General features: G+C 47.6%; 2 protein-coding genes across 6 annotated transcripts in view; one reads left to right on the top strand and one right to left on the bottom strand.

The window, feature by feature from the left end:
• Positions 1–1,071, bottom strand: part of LOC141191593 (uncharacterized) — a 40,330-nt gene extending 39,259 nt beyond the window's left edge. Inside the window, exons 1-2 of the mRNA XM_073661523.1 lie at positions 877–1,071; positions 381–444 (exon numbers count right to left, since the gene is read on the bottom strand). Of these exons, the coding sequence (XP_073517624.1) occupies positions 381–444; positions 877–1,071 (259 nt within the window). The remainder of the gene's footprint in view (positions 1–380; positions 445–876) is intronic.
• Positions 1–22,891, top strand: part of LOC141191549 (gastrula zinc finger protein XlCGF66.1-like) — a 39,526-nt gene that overhangs the window by 7,428 nt on the left and 9,207 nt on the right. For 2 of the 5 annotated variants that reach the window (XM_073661451.1, XM_073661447.1), the window contains exons 1-4: positions 5,594–5,660; positions 19,094–19,551; positions 19,635–19,758; positions 19,842–19,939. In XM_073661451.1, the coding sequence (XP_073517552.1) occupies positions 19,285–19,551; positions 19,635–19,758; positions 19,842–19,939 (489 nt within the window). In that variant the 5' untranslated portion in view covers positions 5,594–5,660; positions 19,094–19,284. Of the gene's footprint in view, positions 1–5,593; positions 5,661–19,093; positions 19,552–19,634; positions 19,759–19,841; positions 19,940–22,891 lie in introns of those variants that run through there. The other 3 variants (XM_073661450.1, XM_073661449.1, XM_073661452.1) reach the window with 2 other exon arrangements.

Here is a 22,891-nt window from a genome sequence, read left to right as displayed (position 1 = left end):
CCTAACTTCAGAAGATCTCCACAGAACAAAAAGGGAAACCATTTCAGAACCAAAAGGCAGTTTCGACCCCCACATTTATATTGATGCCATAGGTGTTCCAAGGGGGGTACCGGATGAATTTAAAGCCAGAGATCAAGTCAAAGCAGGTTTCAAATCATTTACTGTATCTTACCCCTAGTGACCATAAATAAAAATGTAGACTGGATCAATTACATCTATTATAATCAATAGAGATTTGTCAATTACACTAGAGAAGCTCTTCAAGGTTTAGCAGACCAACTAGGCCCTACATCGATATTGGCGTTTCAAAACAGAATGGCCTTTTACATATTAGCAGAAAAAGGAGATTTTTGCAAAATGGTGAAATCTGCATGTTGTACCTATATTCCAGATAATACAGGTCCCACCGGGAAGGTTACAGTAGCCATAAAAAAGCTGAATTCTCTACAAAAAGAATTAAAAAGGAATTCAGGTGTAGAAGATCCTTGGGACCAATATTTTTCGTGGATGAATGGATGGCAGAGCTGGCTAGCTCAGATAGGTGTTGTTATCCTTGTCGTCTTAATTATTGCAGCTATTATTGTTTGTTGTGTTCTTCCTTGTGTAAGGAAGATGATCGAGAAAGGAGTAGAAACATCAGTGCCCACTTTACTAGCTCAAGAGGTTAGTTATTCTGCAGATATAGAAAAGCTAGGCCCCCTTCAGTCTTTTACAGTCCCCAAGTAGGCAGTCATAGTAGGTGTATGCGAGTTTGTGTTTGTTGTGTTAATTTCCTTTGGATATACTTCTGGTATGGCATGAAATGTTGACCAGCGATGCACAAACCATTATGCTATTATCAAGGTGATTAGGTTCATCTATAAAGGGAAATATTACCAAAGAATCCCTGGTGGTATAATATGGACCAGAGACAAGAAGGTTCATTAGTGTTGTGATAAAATTGTGGGTATCCAGGTAGGGAACTGAGGTGAAGCAGGTAGGAAAGTCCCAAGGACGCGGGTAGCGAGCTCCTATATACATACTGAAATACTCATAATTGGTCACACATTCTCTGATGTCCATAGCATCCATATTGCCATGAAGCCTCTGATGTCATAGTGACACTTAACACTGATGGGTGAGGGAACCACAGTGGGTACATAAGATTAATAAAGTATTTAGGGGGGACTGTTGAGGAGAGCAATAGACTCAAATACTTAATTAACCTCAAGACACAGGAGATTGAGAGAAAAGACCCACAAAGTGTATTATTTCACCTTACATAAGCTTGTTTAGATCAAAAGATGGCTGCCATCTCCTGTTTCATCACACCATGCTCTGTTCTGGGAGGAAGCAGCATTCTATAGAAGGACTAACCAACCACAGAGCGACACATCGCATGGATCATGCTCCCTGATGACCTCATGGACCAACCCACCATGATGACCTCATGAACTACGCCCCCTGATGACTTCATTGACCACACCCCCTGATGACCTCATGGATCACGCCCCTTGATGACCTCATGGACCAACCCACCCTGATGACCTAATGGACTACGCCCCCGATGGGCTCATTGACCATGCCCCCTGATGACCTCATGGATCACGCCCCTTGATGACCTCATGGACCAACCCACCCTGATGACCTAATGGACTACGCCCCCGATGGGCTCCTTGACCATGCCCCCTGATGACCTCATGGATCACGCCCCTTGATGACCTTAAGGACCACTCCCCGTGGACTAACCAATCAATACATCTGGTTACTCACATTCTGGGGCTAACCGAGCCCATATACAGAGTTTATATAAATCTATGTTGGAGTTGAATAAAGGACACTTGGAGCTGTGCCATAGCTGATCAAGGAGGGCTTACATCCGACTGTGTGTGTCTGATGTTATTCTTTCTTGCATGCACTTGATCATATCCATTAGGCCAGGAGCAGGCAACTAGTGAACATACCAAAGTGTTCACCCTAATATTAGGACCAGCCGGGGTCTTTGTCCCTGGAGCTTCTCTGCTCGGTATAATGATCTTGTTCTTATAAAGAGGGTTGGAGTAAAATAGAAGCTGCCTGAATATGAGGACTTTGTCTGATCACTATGTCCTTGTGTACAGAGCTGTGGAGATAGCGCTATTCTCTGTATAATAGATGTGATGTCGCTGGAGCCCTAATACTCCTGTACAAGGGTCTCTGTAGAGATAATCTTACCCCAGCATTATGGATTGGGAGAAAGGAGAAAAAGGGATTGGGGACATTTTACTGTAATTTCCATAAAAAAATAAGAAAATAATAATAACTAAAGGAGAAATCCGGGACACACGGCTCCGCTCCGTACACCTTGCATACATACAGCTCCAATCCGTACACACATGGCTCTGCTCTGTACACCTCGTACACACATGGCTCCGTACATACATGGTTCTGTACACACACGGCTCCGTACATACATGGCTCCGTACACCTCGTACATACACGTATCCGCTCGGTAGACCTCGTACCCGCGCGGCTCCACTCCGTATACATCGTACACACACGGCTCCGCTCCTTACACCAAGTACTAACACGGCTCCGCTCCGTACACCTCGTACACACACGGCTCCGCTCCGTACACCTCGTACTAACACGGCTCTGCTCCGTACACCTCATACACACACATCTCCTCTCCGTATACCTCATACACACACAGCTCCGCTCCGTATACCTCATGGTACGCCTCGTACACACGCGGCTCCGCTCCGTACGCCTCGTACACACGCGGCTCCGCTCCGTACGCCTCGTACACACGCGGCTCCGCTACGTACACGCGGTTCCGCTACGTACACCTCGTACACACGCGGCTCCGCTACGTACACCTCATACACACACATCTCCTCTCCGTATACCTCATACACACACTGCTCCGCTCCGTACACCTCGTACACGCGGCCCGCTCCATACGCCTCGTACACACACGGCTCCGCTCCATACACCTCGTACACACAGCTCCGCTCCGTACACCTCGTACACACGGCTCCGCTCCATACACCTCGTACACGCACGGCTCCGCTCCGTACACCTCGTACACACAGCTCCGCTCCGTACGCCTCGTAAACACGCGGCTCCGCTCTGTACGCCTCGTACACACCCGGCTCCGCACCTCTCGTACACGCACGGCTCTGCTCCGTAAACCTCGTACACACAGCTCGGTTCCGTACACCTCGTACACGCGTGGCTCCGCTCCGTACGCCTCGTACACGCGTGGCTTCGCTCCGTACGCCTCGTACACGCGTGGCTCCGCTCCGTACGCCTCGTACACGTGTGGCTCCGCTCCGTACGCCTCGTACACGCGTGGCTCCGCTCCATACACCTCCTACACAGGCGGCTCCGCTCCATACACCTCGTACACAGGCGGCTCCGCTCCGTACACCTCGTACACACAGCTCCGCTCCGTACACCTCGTACACGCACGGCTCCGCTCCGTAAGCCTCGTACACACGCGGCTCCGCACGCCTCGCACACACCCGGCTCCGCTCCTTAAACCTCGTACACACAGCTCGGCTCCGTACACCTGCGGCTCCGCTCCGTACGCCTCGTACACCTGCGGCTCCGCTCCGTACGCCTCGTACACGCGAGGCTCCGCTCCGTACGCCTCGTACACGCGCGGCTCCGCTCCGTACGCCTCGTACACGCACGGCTCCGCTCCGTACACCTCATACACGCGCGGCTCCGCTCCGTAAGCCTCGTACACACGCGGCTCCGCTCCGTACACCTCGTACACGCGCGGCTCCGCTCCGTACACCTCGTACACGCGCGGCTCCGCTCCGTACACCTCGTACACGCGCGGCTCCGCTCCGTACACCTCGTACACGCGCGGCTCCGCTCCGTACACCTCGTACACGCGCGGCTCCGCTCCGTACACCTCGTACACGCGCGGCTCCGCTCCGTACACCTCGTACACGCGCGGCTCCGCTCCGTACACCTCGTACACGCGCGGCTCCGCTCCGTACACCTCGTACACACGCGGCTCCGCTCCGTACACCTCGTACTAACACGGCTCTGCTCCGTACACCTCATACACACACATCTCCTCTCCGTATACCTCATACACACACAGCTCCGCTCCGTATACCTCATGGTACGCCTCGTACACACGCGGCTCCGCTCCGTACGCCTCGTACACACGCGGCTCCGCTCCGTACGCCTCGTACACACGCGGCTCCGCTACGTACACGCGGTTCCGCTACGTACACCTCGTACACACGCGGCTCCGCTACGTACACCTCATACACACACATCTCCTCTCCGTATACCTCATACACACACTGCTCCGCTCCGTACACCTCGTACACGCGGCCCGCTCCATACGCCTCGTACACACACGGCTCCGCTCCATACACCTCGTACACACAGCTCCGCTCCGTACACCTCGTACACACGGCTCCGCTCCATACACCTCGTACACGCACGGCTCCGCTCCGTACACCTCGTACACACAGCTCCGCTCCGTACGCCTCGTAAACACGCGGCTCCGCTCTGTACGCCTCGTACACACCCGGCTCCGCACCTCTCGTACACGCACGGCTCTGCTCCGTAAACCTCGTACACACAGCTCGGTTCCGTACAACTCGTACACGCGTGGCTCCGCTCCGTACGCCTCGTACACGCGTGGCTTCGCTCCGTACGCCTCGTACACGCGTGGCTCCGCTCCGTACGCCTCGTACACGTGTGGCTCCGCTCCGTACGCCTCGTACACGCGTGGCTCCGCTCCATACACCTCCTACACAGGCGGCTCCGCTCCATACACCTCGTACACAGGCGGCTCCGCTCCGTACACCTCGTACACACAGCTCCGCTCCGTACACCTCGTACACGCACGGCTCCGCTCCGTAAGCCTCGTACACACGCGGCTCCGCACGCCTCGCACACACCCGGCTCCGCTCCTTAAACCTCGTACACACAGCTCGGCTCCGTACACCTGCGGCTCCGCTCCGTACGCCTCGTACACCTGCGGCTCCGCTCCGTACGCCTCGTACACGCGAGGCTCCGCTCCGTACGCCTCGTACACGCGCGGCTCCGCTCCGTACGCCTCGTACACGCACGGCTCCGCTCCGTACACCTCATACACGCGCGGCTCCGCTCCGTAAGCCTCGTACACACGCGGCTCCGCTCCGTACACCTCGTACACGCGCGGCTCCGCTCCGTACACCTCGTACACGCGCGGCTCCGCTCCGTACACCTCGTACACGCGCGGCTCCGCTCCGTACACCTCGTACACGCGCGGCTCCGCTCCGTACACCTCGTACACGCGCGGCTCCGCTCCGTACACCTCGTACACGCGCGGCTCCGCTCCGTACACCTCGTACACGCGCGGCTCCGCTCCGTACACCTCGTACACGCGCGGCTCCGCTCCGTACACCTCGTACACGCGCGGCTCCGCTCCGTACACCTCGTACACACGCGGCTCCGCTCCGTACACCTCGTACACACACGGCTCTGCTACATCCACACTGTAAACCCCTCCTGACCCCACACATAAACTTCAGCTCATCCATCACCATGACAACCAGCACAGCAGAGTCCTGCATCCACTGAGGCCCCTGATCATGTGACCCCTGACTCCTCCCCTCCTGTGACCTCATCACAGCTCCTGTGCGCACAGAGCAGCCATATATGTGGTGGCGGCTCTGCAGGTGGAGGTATGTGGAGACCCCCATTACTGGGCGCAGGGGGCATTAACCCCTTCAGCACGGAGACTCTTTTGGGGTCTTGTGTTGCCCCTTTATAAGAATCATAAGGTTTTTGTTCTGTTTCCTGTAATAGATACATACGACCCAACTATGGAGACAGGAAGGGAGGAAACGTATTGTTCTCATAGTACAGGACCCCTTTACTGCCCCACAGTGTAATGCCCCCATTATGCCCCTTATGCAGGATGTATGATGCCCCCACACAGTGTAATGCCCCCATTATGCCCCTTATGCAGGATGTATGATGTCCCACACAGTGTAATGCCCCCATTATGCCCCTTATGCAGGATGTATGATGCCCCCACACAGTGTAATGCCCCCATTATGCCCCTTATGCAGAATGTATGATGCCCTCACACAGTGTAATGCCCCCATTATGCAGGATGTATGATGCCCCCCACACAGTGTAATGCCCCCATTATGCCCCTTATGCAGTATGTATGATGCCTCCCACACAGTGTAATGCCCCCATTATGCCCCTTATGCAGTATGTATGATGCCCCACACAGTGTAATGCCCCCATTATGCCCCTTATGCAAGTATGTATGATGCCCCCATTATGCCCCTTATGCAGTATGTATGATGCCCCCTCGCAGTGTAATGCCCCTATTATGCCCCTTATACTGGATGTATGATGCCCCCCACACAGTGTAATGCCCCCATTATGCCCCTTATGCAGGATGTATGATGCCCCCCACACAGTGTAATGCCCCCATTATGCCCCTTATGCAGGATGTATGATGCCCCCCACACAGTGTAATGCCCCCATTATGCCCCTTATGCAGTATGTATGATGCCCCACACAGTGTAATGCCCCCATTATGCCCCTTATGCAAGTATGTATGATGCCCCCATTATGCCCCTTATGCAGTATGTATGATGCCCCCACAAAGTGTAATGCCCCCATTATGCCCCTTATGCAGTATGTATGATGCCCCCTCGCAGTGTAATGCCCCTATTATGCCCCTTATACTGGATGTATGATGCCCCCCACACAGTGTAATGCCCCCATTATGCCCCTTATGCAGTATATATGAGGGCCCCACACAGTGTAATGCCCCCATGATGCCCCTTATGCAGTATGTATGATGCCCCCACACAGTGTAATGCCCCCATTATGCCCCTTATGCAGTATGTATGATGCCCCCACACAGTGTAATGCCCCCATTATGCCCCTTATGCAGTATGTATGATGCCCCCACACAGTGTAATGCCCCCATTATGCCCCTTATGCAAGTATGTATAATGCCCCCATTATGCCCCTTATGCAAGTATGTATGATGCCCCCATTATGCTCCTGTGATCAGATGACCTGATGTAACGCACAGACAAACCCTCTAATCGTATGTTACTTTACTGACAAGGATGATGGTCCGGACACATATAGGCCATTATGCTCTTAGGCGTGGAACACATTACTACGAGTGGCGCGGCAGCAATCAGTTTACCTGGCGTTTCAGTGTAAAGCGCGTCACTTCCGGACATGCACACTAGGGGATGAACATTATCTGACCTCTAGCTCATGAGAATTAGCGCAGGTGCAGTACAATATTGTAGACCGACTCCATTCTATATGTCTTATGACAATTCACCTCTAGGAATGGGAATGGGTCTCCTATTCTGGGGAGAGGTTTTGGATGAAGTGGGATATTTATACATGGACACCTGGCTATTAGGCACACTATACTGAACATCATGAATTATCATCGCTGTATGAAGCCTCCTGATGAACGTGTTGGGGAAACGCGTTGAGACCGATTATTGAACCCATTCTCTGATGACTATCATACCTTTTCCTTTATATATACCTTGAGACATATCTGGTTCTATTTAATGCATCAGTGTACTTTTTTGATATATATCAGGGTTAACTACGGCTTCTGAGGGAGAGCCACAGGTGAGTGGGGCGCCATTGTCGTTCCTTAGGGTGCCAACCTCCGTGTTTAGGCAGGATAGGGTAAGGTAGTGACTGTATCAATTATTCAGCAGCATCATTGTTTACATCTGTTTATATACACCACAACAAGCCATTCAGCTTGTAACTTTGCTAGTTTTAAATATGCATATATGTGTGTTGTTAGTCCAGTTTTCAATGCATATATTTAAAAAGAAAAGTTTAAGATTTTATTTTAGGGGAGTTTTCCCACAGTATTGCCCCTTATACACACAATATGGTACCATCCACCCCACCGACTACCCCGTGGCTAATGAATAAATACTCACTTAGGCCACGGCCCACTATCAGTATCTGGTCAGTAGTCAGTCACTAGTTTTACCCTTCATCATGACAGCACCGTACGGAGAGAGTATCCGCCGCCAGGCACAGGAAACCTACTAAAATAAAAGGGGCGGCACCTCTCTTCCTCCCCAGTGTGGTTTCCTGTTCCTGGAAGAGGATGCCTACGGTGGAACAGTATACCTGGGGAGATTTCTCCTGGTGCCGTTCTGACCCGGTAAACCTGGCGGCCGGAGGGCTGTTCCAAGAGGTGGGGGCACTTTTCTTGGAGAAATCGCTCCAACCGGAGCGCTGGACTTCCACGGGCCACCTCTGGATTCAGAGGTTGGTGCTGAGAGGACCGCAGAGAATCAGAAGCGCATAAGAAAGATAGCGCCGGTTTGCAGAACGGCGCATGCGCGGTGCGGGGTCACTTACGGGGGCATAGTGATGCCGGATATGACCACACACACACACACACACACACACACACACACACACACGTCATTATCTATTTTAGGATAGACCCAGGAAAACAGTGACCAAGACAAAAAATAAAGAATATGCCTTATGCAAGGAAGCTTTAGTCATACACTAAAAAGCTTTGCCGGGCTGGTATAGAGAAAACAGTAATGGAGGAATCCCTGTCTCTTTTTCAGGAGATAAAAACCTTAATCAAGGCGAAGTTAAAAACACTGTAAAAAAGGAAATACGACATACTCTGGGTCCGTCCACCTCCTCAGGCATACAGCATACACGCTCAGACATTAGCTCAGGGGAATTAGTTGACTCTGATAGTTCAGAACCATCTTCAACTGATGGGGAATATGGCCAGCCTTGCTTCCCGGTGGAAGAAATTACAAAACTACTAAAAATCATTAGGTCTACTATGGGGGTAGAGACCCCGAGAGAGCATAGATCTGTGCAGGATTCCATGTTCAGTAACCTGGAGGAGCACAAACATCAGGTGTTCCCAGTCCACAAAAACTTACTTTCCTTGATAAAAAAAAGAGTGGAAAAAACAGTTAAAAAGGTGTCAGTCCCAAACACACTTAAACGGAAGTATCCTTTTGAAGATTAGTTGACTAGTGTTTGGGAAAGATCCCCAAAGATTGACGTGCCTATTGCCAGAGTTTCTAAGGAGGTAGCCCTTCCTTTTGAGAATCTAGGTTCTTTAAAAGATCCTTTAGATAAAAAGGCTGACACTTTCCTGAGAGGCACATGGGATGCAGCAGCAGGTTCCTTTAAGCCCAGCATCGCAGCCACATGTACTGCCAGGTCTCTAGTAAAGTGGCTACAAGAACTGGAGTCCCAGATAAGTAATAAATGTCCTAGGGAACAACTCCTGGAAGCACTCCCCACTATCCAGAAAGCAGCTTACTTCTTGACTGACGCCTCAGTAGACAGGGTGAGGTTTGCGTCCCGGGCCTGTGGTCTCTCAAACTCGGCACGGAGAGCCCTTTGGCTTAAGAATTGGTCAGCCAATTTCCAATCCAAAATGAAATTGTGCCATTCCCTGCCAAGGTGACTATTTATTTGGGACTGTCCTGGACGACATATTAGAGAAGGCGGCCGATAAAAAGCAAAATTTTCCCCTTCCCTCTCAAAAATATAAAAAAAACTTTCAAGGGTCAACTACTAGGGGGGAAGAGGAAGAAGCCAGAGACAGGATAGTGGAAGAGGGGGTCGAGCCTGGAGAAGAGACAGGAGTCAGTCCAAGGCATTCCTGTTTAATAAGGATACCACCTTCAAAGGGGGGCCCAAACACCAATGATGCCAGTTTACCAATGGGGGAAAGATTAAAGCAGTTTTTTCTTCAGTGGGCCTCGCTGCCCGCTACTCAATGGGTAGCGGATACCCTTTCCAGAGGCTTAAAAATAATTTTTTCTTCCATTCCCCCACTTTGGATGATAGAGACCCGGGTAGGCAAGAAAAAACAGATCGCATTAGAAGCCGAAATCATAAAGTTACCAGACAAACTCATGTTAGTCAGTGTGCCAGAGCTAGAAAAAGGAAGAGGATTTTACAGCAATCTATTTCTAATAAAAAAAAGCCTGATGGTTCCTACAGTACAATGATAAATCTAAAAGCCTTGAACGTATGTATAAAAATTCAAGATGGAGACTTTGAGATCGACAGTAAAGCTTTTGTACCCCTTCTGTTTCCTGGCAGTGATAAACTTAAAGGATACATACTATCACATCCCAATCCACCCAGACCACCAACAATATCTCAGGGTGGCCGTAGAATTCCAAGGCGACCTCTTGCATCTGCAATATCCGTGCCTGCCATTTGGGGTGTCACTAGCGCCCAGAATTTTTGCCAAGGTATTGGCAGAAATGACATCCTATGTATGGAAAAAAGACATTAATAATGCCATACCTAGACGATTTTTTAATAGTCGGGGACTCACAAAAAGCCTGTACTGTAGCAGGCAAACAAGTTCTATCCATCATAACAAGGTTGGGTTGGATAGTAAACGAAGAAAATTCAAGACCCAAGTCCATCCAACTTCAAAGTTTTCTGGGCATCAACCTGGATGCTATTCATCAGCGTTGCTTCCTCCCATAAGAGAAGGTTCAAAAAATCAAACAAAAAATCGCAAATATTCAAGAAAGACATATCTCGGTAAGAGAAGCCATGTCCTTGCTAGGATCCCTGACAGCAACAATTCCAGCGGTACATGTGGGCTCATTTCCACACAAGAAGGCTACACTGAGAGATCCTGGAAATACAGACCTCGGTAGGAGATCGGCTGGACTACAAATTTCAGCAGTCTGCAAAAACACTAAATTCAAAAAATCTCTTGAATGTCCCATGGACAGTACAAAATCCAGTCGTAATCACCACGGACGCAAGCCCAACAGGTTGGGGTGCCCACCTAGAGGGGGGTTGGTTTCAGGGTCTATGGGATTTCAAATTAAAAAGCGGTTCTTCAAACCTAAAAGAACTGACTGCAGTCAGGAAAGCATTACAGTCAACCTTAAAATATTGTATGGGGAAGGATGTAGCAATCCTATCGGACAACAGCACAGCAGTGGCTTATTTAAATCGCCAAGGGGGACCAGGTCAGACCCATTAATGTTAGAAGTAGAGAAAATATTCTCCATGGCGGGGCAAAATCTTCTATCACTTTCAAGCCGCCTCTTAAGGGGTTCAGAAAATATCACAGATTTTTATTTATTTATTTTATTTATTTTTTTAATTCGCCATTCACTCAATCAAGGAGAATGGGTTCTAAACAGAAGAGTCTTCAATCAGATTTGTCCGGCCTGGGGTCTTCCGGAAATAGATTTATTTGCCACCAGAGAAAACCATCAGGTAGAAAAATTCTATTCTCTAAATCCAAGAGAGTCACCAGACGGGGTGGACGCCCTTCTGCAGGAATGGGGGTTTCGTATGGCAAATGCCTTCTCGGCCTTTCCCTTGATTCCCATAGTATTAAAGAAGATACGCGAGGAAAAATCCAGAATAATACTGATTGCCCCCTTCTGGCCGAAAAGGGCCTGGTTTTCTTGGCTAAGAGTCATATCGGTCTCGGACCCCTGGATCCCACCCGACAATCCAGATCTACTATCCCAAGGTCCGGTGACCCATCCTCAGGTTCCCAGATTACACCTAACTGCCTGGAACTTGAGAGGTGATTGTTATCGGACAGGGGTTTTTCAGAAAATTTAATTTCAACTCTCCTGTTGAACAGAAAAAGTCACCTCCCTTAAATATGAAAAGATTTGGAATAAATTTCTTAAATTTTCCGGTCGGGTCATGACTCCCTAAAGTCAGCTAGTTCCCATTTCGGAAATACTAGAATTCCTTCAAAGAGGTCTAGAGAGGGGTCTCTCCACTAGCTCCTTTAAAGGTGCAGGTATCAGCCCTAGGGGCGCTATTTGATCATAAAATAACTGATCATCCATGGATATATAGGTTTATAAAGGCATCTTTTTCGTCCAGACCTATAGACAGTCCTATGGTAGCTCCCTGGGACCTTTAATTTAGTCCTGAATGCCCTTACAAGGCTCCCTTTGAACCCATCTCATCCGCTGCTATTAAAGTGCTTACACTAAAAAATAGTACTACTGGTGGCACTAACCTCTGCTAGGCGGATGAGTGAGTTACAGGCTCTCTCACTCAATCCCCCTTTTACAAACATCTTACAAGATAGGGTGATATTGAGGCCAGATCCAGCTTTCCTCCCAAAAGTAAGCTCTAGATTTCACAGAAGTCAGGAAATAGTCAGGAAGTCTTTTTGTGATGAACTAAAGACCCAAGGGGAAATTAAATTTCACTCCCTAGATGTGAGAAGGTGTATCCTTAAATACCTTGAGGTAACGAATCAGTGGAGGAAATCCTCAGCCATGTTTGTTTCTTTTCAGGGGGCAAACAAGGGTAAAGCAGTTACTAAGTGCACGATGGCCAGATGGGTTAGAATGACCATAATTTTAGCCTACTCTGCCTCTGACCCTGATCCCCCTCAGGGTATACGTCCTACTTACCTCCCTTCTCTTTTACTTTGGTGCTGCAAAAACTTCCTGTTTTCGGGAAAAAAAAATCCACTGGTTTGTGCAAACACTATAAGGTGAATATTGATAACTATTGTTGTATGTATATATGTCTTAACAAGGCGTTTACCTCTTATTCTCTTTAAACACATTGGGGAGGAAGAGTGGTGCCGCCCCTTTTTATTTTGGTAGGTTTCCTGTTCCTGGGGGCCGACACTCTCTCTCTGTACGGTGCTGTCATGGTTTTGGAAAATCAAATTACCGGTAAGCAATTATCATATTTTCTCAGGAGTGGAAGCCAAAACCAGGTGAGAAACAGATAAAAGGTATAATAGAAACAAGTGCACCAATTCTACATTTATCACCCACTCCTGGTTTTGGCTCCCACTCCTGAGAAAAAATACTGACCAAATACTGATAGTGGGGCCGTGGCCTTAGCCCCATTCTTGGTGCAGATACTAATGAACTCAGGACCTATGAGATATTTACCACACAACAGTGCAAGGAGTTTGTATGTTCTCCCCTTGTTTGCATGGGTTTCCTCCGGGTTCTCCGGTTTCCTCCCACACTCCAAAGACACACTGATAGGGAATTTAGATTGTGAGCGCCCATAATGTCTGTAAAGTGCTGTGGAATTAATGGCGCTATATAAGTGAGGAAAATTAAATAGTTAGCAGGACCGTTTCATCAATAGCGGCAGCCCATGCGACCACTCTGGTGCCCACGAATTGAGAGGGCTCGCCACCGAGGACGCTCTCTTTACCCATCATCACAATTTCAGTGATCTCCACATTCCCATGACAGTGATACCATTGGATAAATAGTGAATCAGGGTGTTGAAAGCTCACTGATCCACCATTCATCTTTCGCCTGTGAGTCTAAGACTCCATTCACTGCAAGCACAATGGCATCACTACATCACACCTGTAGTATGGAGACTCAGTACTCACAATGGACAGACCGGAGCAGCGCATCTCAGGAACAGGGTTGGATGAGTAGTGTGTGTTTTAATATCAGAAATTGTGGGGGAAATCATACTGTCTGGGAGCCCTCATTCTGAGCTAGATGGGTACACAGGAGAACAATTTCCTGGTGATGAGTCAGATAGGGATAAGTACATGAGAAATACAGACCTTCAGTCCATCTGGTTGCAGGGTGTTGTGTGCCAGGAGGGAGACATCAAATAGTATGTTCTAAAAGAAAGCAAATATATAATGGCAGTGGGAATCTGGATTCCAGGCAGGGAGCATAGTGGAGACAAAGAGCAGGATAAGGTCCTAAGCTCAGGCCAGGAGGTCTACTTAGATAGTACAGAACTTTGCCCTGAGTAGACAGTAGGCCTAATTTAAAGGAGATTAAGTTAAAGAAGGATTCCTTATCTTAAGCAAAAATTGTATCTACTAGCGAGGAAGCCACAGTGTCGCCAAACACCTCTGGAGAACTGAAGATGCAGTGCCATAGAAGGAGTATGTGGCCCTCATCAAATAGACTTTGACAGTACTAGTGAGGAGTCGTACCTATGCACCTCTGCCAGCGAGGTCCTCACAAATCAACTGGGAGCTGAGAGTAGCTCTGAGGGGCCGTAGCGACACATCTCAACCCGTATGATCCCCACAGGTGATGATGGGCCTTCCCATAATAGTTTACTGGTCTGTTGTGGCTTGTAACAAAAGTTATATACTTTTACATGTAACCGGAAAGTTCCTGACTCTGCATAATGCAGAAGAAGCATTCGTAAAGTATTGAAAAGTTTAGTTTTGGACTTTTGTCTCTCTCATTCATCTCCTTAACATCTGATGTGGACCTGCCAAGTACAAAAGCAGCATGCGGTCTGCAGATTTGGGCGATATGACACTGCCAAATATATATGCGTGTGAGTGTAAAATATATATATATATATATATATATATATATACATACACATACACACACACACACACACACACATACATACAGTACCGACCAAAAGTTTGGACACACCTTCTCATTTAAAAATTTTTTTTGTACATTCCCACTGAAGGCATCAAAACTATGAATTAACACATGTGGAATTATATACTTAACAAAAAAAAATGTGAAACAACTGAAAATGTCTTATATTTCAGGTTCTTCAACGTAGCCACCTTTTGCTTTGATGACTGCTTTGCACATTCTTGGCATTGAGAAGGTGTGTCCAAACTTTTGGTCTGTACTGTGTGTGTGTATATATATATATATATATATATATACATATATACACACACACACACACACACACACACACACACACTGCTCAAAAAAATAAAGGCCACACTTAAACAACAGAATATAACTCCAAGTAAATCAAACTTCTGTGAAATCAAACTGTCCACTTAGGAAGCAACACTGATTGACAATCAACTTCACATGCTGTTGTGTGAATGTGAATAGACAATAGATGGAAATTATTGGCAATTATTAAGACACCTCAATAAAGGAGTGGTTCTGCAGGTGGGGTCCACAGACCACATCTCAGTACCAATACTTTCTGACTGATGTTTTGATCACTTTTGAATGTTGGTTGTGCTTTTACACTCGTGCTAGCATGAGACGGACTCTACAACTCACAGAAGTTGTTCAGGTAGTGCAGCTCATCCAGGATGGCACATCAATGCGAGCCAGAAGCTGGAGGCGCTACCAGGAGACAGGCCAGTACACCAGGAGACGTGGAGGGGGCTGTAGGAGGGCAACAACCCAGCAGCAGGACCGCTACCTCCGCCTGCAAGGAGGAACAGGAAGAGCACTGCCAGAGCCCTGCAAAATGACCTCCAGCAGGCCACAAATGTGCATGTGTCTGTACAAATGGTTAGACTCCGACTCAATGAGGGTGGTATGAGGGCCCGACGTCCACAGATGGCGGTTGTGCTCACAGCCCAACACCGTGCAGGACACTTGGCATTTGCCACAGAACACCAGGATTGGCAAAGTCGCCACTGGCGCCCTGTGCTCTTCACAGATGAAAGCAGGTTCACACTGCGCACATATGACAGACGTGACAGAGTCTGGAGGCGGCGTGGAGAGCGATCTGCTGCCTGCAACATCCTTCAGCATGACCGGCTTGGCAGTGGGTCAGTAATGGTGTGGGGTGGCATTTCTTTGGAGGACTGCACAGCCCTCCATGTGTTCGCCAGAGGTAGCCTGACTGCCATTAGGTACCGAGATGAGATCCTCAGATGGCCCTGGGTTCCTCCTAATGCAGGACAATGCCAGACCTCATGTGGCTGGAGGTGCGTCAGCAGTTCCTGCAAGATGAAGGCATTGAAGCTATGGACTGGCCCGCCCATCCCCAAACCTGAATCCGATTGAGCACACCTGGGACATCATGTCTTGCTCCATCCATCATGGACAGTCTGTTGCACCACACACTGTCCAGGAGTTGGCGGATGCTTTAGTCCAGGTCTGGGAGGAGATCCCACAGGAGACCATCCACAACCTCATCAGGAGCATGCCCAGGCGTTGTAGGGAGGTCATGCAGGCTCGTGAAAGCTACACACAATACTGAGCCTCATTTTGACTTGTTTTAAGGACATTACATCAAAGTTGGATCAGCCTGTAGTGTGTTTTTCCACTTTAATTTTGGGGGTGACTCCAAATCCAGGCCTCCATTGGTTAATAAATTTGATATCCATTGATGACTTTTGTGTGATTTTGTTGTCAGCACATTCAACTTTGTACAGAACAAAGTATTCAATGAGAATATTTCATTCATTCAGATCTAGGATGTGTTATTTGAGTGGTCCCTTTATTTTTTTGAGCATTGTATATATGAGTATGTATGTATATACAGTACAGACCAAAAGTTTGGACACACCTCATTTAAAGATTTTTCTGTATTTTTATGACTTTGAAAATTGTACATTCACACTGAAGGCATCAAAACTATGAATTAAGACATGTGGAATTATATACTTAACAAAAAAGTGTGAAACAACTGAAAATATGTCTTATATTCTAGGTTCTTCAAAGTAGCCACCTTTTGCTTTGATGAATGCTTTGCACACTCTTGGCATTCTCTTGATGAGCTTCAAGAGGTAGTCACCGGAAATGGTTTTCACTTCACAGGTGTGCCCTGTCAGGTTTAATAAGTGGGATTTCTTGCCTTTTAAATGGGGTTGGGACTATTATTTGTGTTGTGCAGAAGTCTGGTGGATACACAGCTGATAGTCCTACTGAATACACTGTTAGAATTTGTATTATGGCAAGAAAAAATCAGCTAAGTAAAGAAAAACAAGTGGCCATCATTACTTTAAGAAATAAAGGTCAGTCAGTCCGAAAAATTGGGCAAACTTTGAAAGTGTCCCCAAGTGCAGTTGCAAAAACCATCAAGCACTACAAAGAAACTGGCTCACATGAGGACCGCCCCAGGAAAGGAAGACCAAGAGTCACCTCTGCTTCTGAGGATAAGTTTATCCGAGTCACCAGCCTCAGAAATCGCAGGTTAACAGCAGCTCAGATTAGAGACCAGGTCAATTCCATACAGAGTTCTAGCAGCAGACAAAATCTCTACAACAACTATTAAGAGGAGACTTTGTGCAGCAGTCCTTCATGGTAAAATAGCTGCTAGGAAACCACTGCTAAGGACAGGCAACAAGCAGAAGAGACTTGTTTGGGCTAAAGAACACAAGGAATGGACATTAGACCAGTGGAAATCTGTGCTTTGCTCTGATGAGTCCAAATTTGAAATCTTTGGTTCCAACCACGATGTCTTTGTGCGACGCGGAAAAGGTGAACAGATGGACTCTTCATGCCTGGTTCCCACCGTGAAGCATGAAGGAGGAAGTGTGATGGTGTGGAGGTGCTTTGCTGGTGACACTGTTAGGGATTTATTCAAAATTGAAGGCATACTGAACCAGCATGGCTACCACAGCATCTTGCAGCGGCATGCTATTCCATCCGGTTTGCGTTCAGTTGGACCATCATTTTTCAACAGGACAATGACCCCAAACACACCTCCAGGCTGTGTAAGGGCTATTTGACCAAGGAGAGTGATGGGGTGCTACGCCAGATGACCTGGCCTCCACAGTCACCAGACCTGAATCCAATCAAGATGGTTTGGGGTGAGCTGGATCGCAGAGTGAAGGCAAAAGGGCCAACAAGTGCTAAGCATCTCTGGGAACTCCTTCAAGATTGTTGGAACTTTTTATATTTTTTACATTTTTTTTATATTTTTAAAAACATTTTTTTTACACTTTTTGCTTGCTTCTATAGTCTCCATAGGAGACTATAGAAGCAGCAACTGTCTGATTGCCTCTGCTACATAGAGGCGATGAGCACCTCTATGTAGCATAAATGCTCCTGTGCTATTAGTGCCGACCACTAGGTGGCGCTCATAGCAATCTTTTCATGACAACCACTGGGGTCTGCTGCAGACCACGGGTTGCCATGCCCACCCATCAGTGACCTGCGATCACATGACGGGGTCACCAGTGGGCGGGGTAAGTGACACACTTCCGGCGCGGCCCTGTTAAATGCAACTGTCAGAGATTGACAGCGGCATTTAACTGGTTAACTGCCGCGGGTGGATCGAGATTCCACCCGAGGTTGTTGCGGGCACATGTCAGCTGTAAGAATCAGCTGACATGTGCCCGGTTCAGTGCGGGCTCAGCGCCGGAGCCCATGATGAACCTGGGATGATGGCCTGGGGCGTACTAATATGCCCCAGGCCACTAAGGGGTTAAACGAGGAGTACTAACAATTTTGACCACGTGTGGCTCTATATTCATCCATACCACACAGTGTAGCGTTAACTAGCCTGAGCTATCACTTGGATACCTATAGCACGTATACAGTAGAAATAAAAGATTTCATTATCATGTCAGTTAAATTTCTTCTAAATCATAATTATTTCTGCTTTGGCAATCAATTTATTTTTTACAAAAGAGGGTAGTAAGTATGGGCTGCAAATTTTCATCGTCATTGGATTAATGTCCAAATGGGAGGAGCAACACATTTACCTTGAGAGCAAAATTTATAGCCCAAAAAAATCATATGGTACGGTCGATTTATCGACAACCTCCTCCTGATGTGGGGAGGCACACAGGAGGAGGTGTTGAAATTTACGCAAAATCTCAACAACAATGATTTCAATTTGAGATTCACACTTTGTTTTGAAACCCCATAAAACACTGTACATGGAAATTTTGGTATCAAATAACTCCTGTCTTTGTGGTCTTACAAACAAGCTTTTATAAATGCCTCAAACTTCTAAGTATGAATCAGACCTGCGATCTAACGTGATAGAAGATGACAGTCCGGTGAAGACGGGAAACATAGACGGCCGGTGGTGATGTAGTTAGTGACGGACTCTGGCCAAATACGTTTATAGAGCCATAGTGGAAGATGAAGATTTCATCTTCATCATGAAGTAGTTATTTCTCATGTGACGTGTAATCAATATCTCCTGCTTTATTGCTAATGCCGATTGCAGTGTTGGTAAATGAGATGAGAATTAGCAATAAGGAAGATGAGTCTATGAGAAAGAAACTGCTTGTTGTCTGTGGCCTAAAATATATAGGTTTTATTAGTAGATGTAAAGAAAACTAGATACTGTAAAACATAAATCTCCTCATATATTTCCCCTTATTATCTCCAGTAATTGTATTATTACACAGGGTTTTTATGATGTTTCATCTGCTCAACTTCTCATTCAGGTCTCTACAATATCGGATCCTCTCAGTGAATATCTTCTATATTTGAGAATTTTCCTGAATTACGCTTTAAAGATGAATATGGACACAGACAAGATGGCTGAGAAAATATTACACCTCACCCTAGAGATCCTCTTCCAGCTTACTGGAGAGGTGAGAGATTCTGATGACATCACATTACATCATTCTTATCTATGGGAATAACGGACAGAACTGGAGAGGTGAGGACTCTGGAAATATCTGTAGTGAGATTTATGAATGTGTCTCTCCATAATCCGGATTACACAGTAGTGAAGAAGACCTCTAGTGAGCGCTGTCAGGACCCTTTGTCTGACGGATGGTGGGGAAGAACCCTGAGCCCAATCACGGAGCTTCCACCTCACCACCTGATACATGAGGACATCAATGACCAGAAGATCCTAGATCTCACCTACAAGATGATTGAGCTGCTGACTGGAGAGGTGACACTGCTGGGAATGCTGGAACATTTTATAGTAAAGCTATGAAGGGATTGGGGGTATAACTCTATCATTGTGTGTGTCAGGTTCCTATAAGATGTCTGGATGTCGCTGTCTATTTCTCCATGGAGGAGTGGGAGAATTTAGAAGGACACAAAGATCTGTACCAGGATGTCATGATGGAGGTTCCCCAGCCCCTCACATCACCAGGTAATAGACAGGACTAAATACACACGACCTATAATTGTCTATATGTAAAGAATGAATTCAGTCCCTGTATGTGCTTCCTCTAGATCTATCCAGTAAGAGGACAACATCAGAGAGATGTCCACGTCCTCTTCTTCCACAGGACTGTAAACAAGAAGATCCCAATATTCCTCAGGATCATCAGGTACATGGAGAGAAGGTGTCATGAGATCTCTCCTGTGATGTGTATACGGCTGTGAAGGTCTTGTGTTCAGTCTTGTTTTATTCACCAGAATTATATGATTTATACTTGTATAATGAGAATGGGGGAGATGGCTGGATTAGAGCTGATCATTAGTGATGAGTGAGTGTATTCGTTACTATTCGCACAGATAGTACGGTATTCAGGTACTTGTTATATTGCGAGTACGTATTTGTGTACTCGCCTCGCTATATTCGAATGTCCCGCCCTGCAGTTTTGGCACCTCCTTTGCAGCCACTAAACATGCTGGGCTTCATAACCAATCACAGTAATTCTTCAGACACCTTGGTTTTGGCCTCACTGTGATTGGCTGGCCACCCAGCGTCATAGGGTCTATTTAGCCCTGTCGTCGCCATTTTGTGCACATTGCGTCTGGAGCCTGCATTCTTAGGGAGAGATTGCTGAGCTGCTAGGGAGAGTGTTTAGGCCTCTTGATAAAACAAAAGCCCTTTTAAGGGCTACCTGCAGTGTATACTAGTTCTGTGTTTAAAGGAGCCGCTCACTAGCTCCATAATACCATCAAAAAATAGCTCTTTTCAGAGCTAAGGACACACAACAAAGTCAGAGTACAAGGAGGGAGAGATTGTGTATTAGGTAGTGTTCTTCCAGTGTCCATATTAAAACAGCTCTTGTCAGAGGCAAAGCAATATTTTGCCATCACACACAGAAGTAGCATTTTGTGCTGCCTTTTTTTTTTTTAGCACCGGTCTATTTTCCCTGCTGTTTTAGGGGTCAGAGCCTACCTTCTGTCCATATTAGTCCACTTAAACAATCATTGAGTGCCATACACAAAGCAGTAGTCCAAACATTTCCTACTGCCTGCTACAAAGCACGCACCAGGCCATTTTAACCACTATTTTGGCTGTGACAGCTAGCTTGGCTTGTGCCATCAACATCTGAAATTCTGTCAACAAAACCCAAAATGCCAAAAAAGACTGTTGTTAAGGGATGTGTCAGTGGTGCGCAAGAAGGCACTCAGTCTGTGTCAAGTCAGAAGAAGCTTGATGCCACTATGTTCCTGGAAAAATTTCCCGGTCTGGAACGTAAACGTGTGTGGAAGCCACAAGCGTGAGAGCAGATTCTGTCTTGGATAGCAGACAAGGCCTCTACGCATTTGTCAAGCAGCAACAAATCTTCCACGACCACACAGTCTACTGTGGATACAGAAGGCTGGCCCATCCAATCCTGAAGCTGGTTCTCCTTCCTCCAGGACACAGTCACGGGACACATATGACCCCAAGCTTGGCCACTCCGAGGATCTGTTTGGTACGTATCCTTTGGTTGGCTCTGTGCAGGGACAAGAGGAGGTGGCGTGCATTGATGCTTATGTATTTGAGGACCTATGGCCAGAAGAAAGACACTTGGCGGAACATCATTTTTTGTCTCCAGAGGTGGAGGCTGATGATGATGAGACACAGTTGCTATCAGGTCAGCCTACAATGTCAACTGGGAAGGAGGATGAGATGGAAGATGAGGTAGTCGATGATGAGTCCACTGATCCGAGCTGGACTGTTGGCATGCATAGCCATGGCAGCAACACAGAGGAAGATGAATATGTAGCACCAACGGGTCGTGGTTTGCCCAGAGTGAGAACTGGGTCATCTGTTCCCAAGAGCACCCCCGCTGTGCGCTAAGTCAGGGCAATGGGGCGTTCAGCTGCTGTGTGGAATTTTTTTTTCTGAAAGTCCTTCAGAGAAAAACATTATAGGCTGTAGCATCTGCCATACCAAGTTGAGCAGAGGACGGGGCAAAGGCAACCTACATGCTCACCATCCAAGGCTCAATGCTTGGAAACCTATTCAGGAGACTTAAATACAAAACAAAAGACATCAGCCCACCACCTGGATATAGGAGTACTACCGGACTAAGGCACCCTGAAGGAAAAGCCCCTCCAGAGAGGGGCCGCCCTCCGGGAAGCCAGTCTTTCATACTCCAGAGAACGTACCTTCACCAGGTCACTAGGATGTTCCTACAAACTTCATCTGCACTTAGCATTTTACTCTGCGTCGAAACTAAAACATGTACGTTCCACGTGAAATACCTGACCACACTTAGTATGAATAAAGTGGTTCGGTCCCTTCTCCCAAGGTCTCCGAACGCTCCATAGGCCCACCCGACATAGGACAGAGTAGCCAGCCGTGGCCAACCAATGGAAGCTCCCACCCTGTTGTACACCTCTGTATTAAAGGGACAATGAAGCAGAAAGTGCTCCATGCTTTCCAGCATGTTGGCACAAGCCTCACGGGGGGCAATTCCTGTCCTCGGAGCGCCTGTACTTCAAATTGCCCCTTACACACAGCTTACCTTGGAAGCAGCGCCAAGTCAAGTCCCAGTACTTCTTGGGGATCCTGCTAGAATTTAACAAACTCAACCCAAACTCCAGATCCCGACTTGGGCAGTTCTTGAGGACCAATGGACTCTGAAAATGAGAAAGCAAGACCCTCCTATCGAGGAGTTTCCTCGGGAGGGACCTCACCTCCCATATTCCCAGACCCCACTGGTGGATCATTTTTAGAACCGGGGTAACATAAGCCGGGAGATGCCCATGCAGTGTGCGAGGATCTTTCAATCTTCCCTCTGAAGATTGATGGCTGAAACCATCCCTTGCAGGATAATACCCATGGAGGAGCCCTCTCCTTCCAGAGGTTTGCCACGTTAACTTTCAAGAAGGTGTTCACTAGGAACACCACCGGGTTCACCATATACAACCACCCTAGTCTCCTCGTTCGGTAAGTGACCTCCCTCTTGACTAGGTTCAGTCTATTCCCCCCATAGCATCTGGAAGAACAGACTGTAGACCTGTGTCCAGAGAGGCTTTGGCAAGACACAGACGCGCCCAGGTAGATTAGCAAGGGGAGCAGGAAAGCTTTGCACAAGCCAACCCTTTCCCTCAGT

Source organism: Phyllobates terribilis, unplaced genomic scaffold (assembly GCF_046119375.1).
Source record: "Phyllobates terribilis strain yellow unplaced genomic scaffold, ASM4611937v1 Scaffold_47__1_contigs__length_9908305, whole genome shotgun sequence".
Classification (NCBI taxonomy): domain Eukaryota; kingdom Metazoa; phylum Chordata; class Amphibia; order Anura; family Dendrobatidae; genus Phyllobates; species Phyllobates terribilis.
The sequence above is the reverse complement of the archived record's forward strand: the minus strand, read 5'-3'. Positions and strand labels throughout refer to the sequence as shown.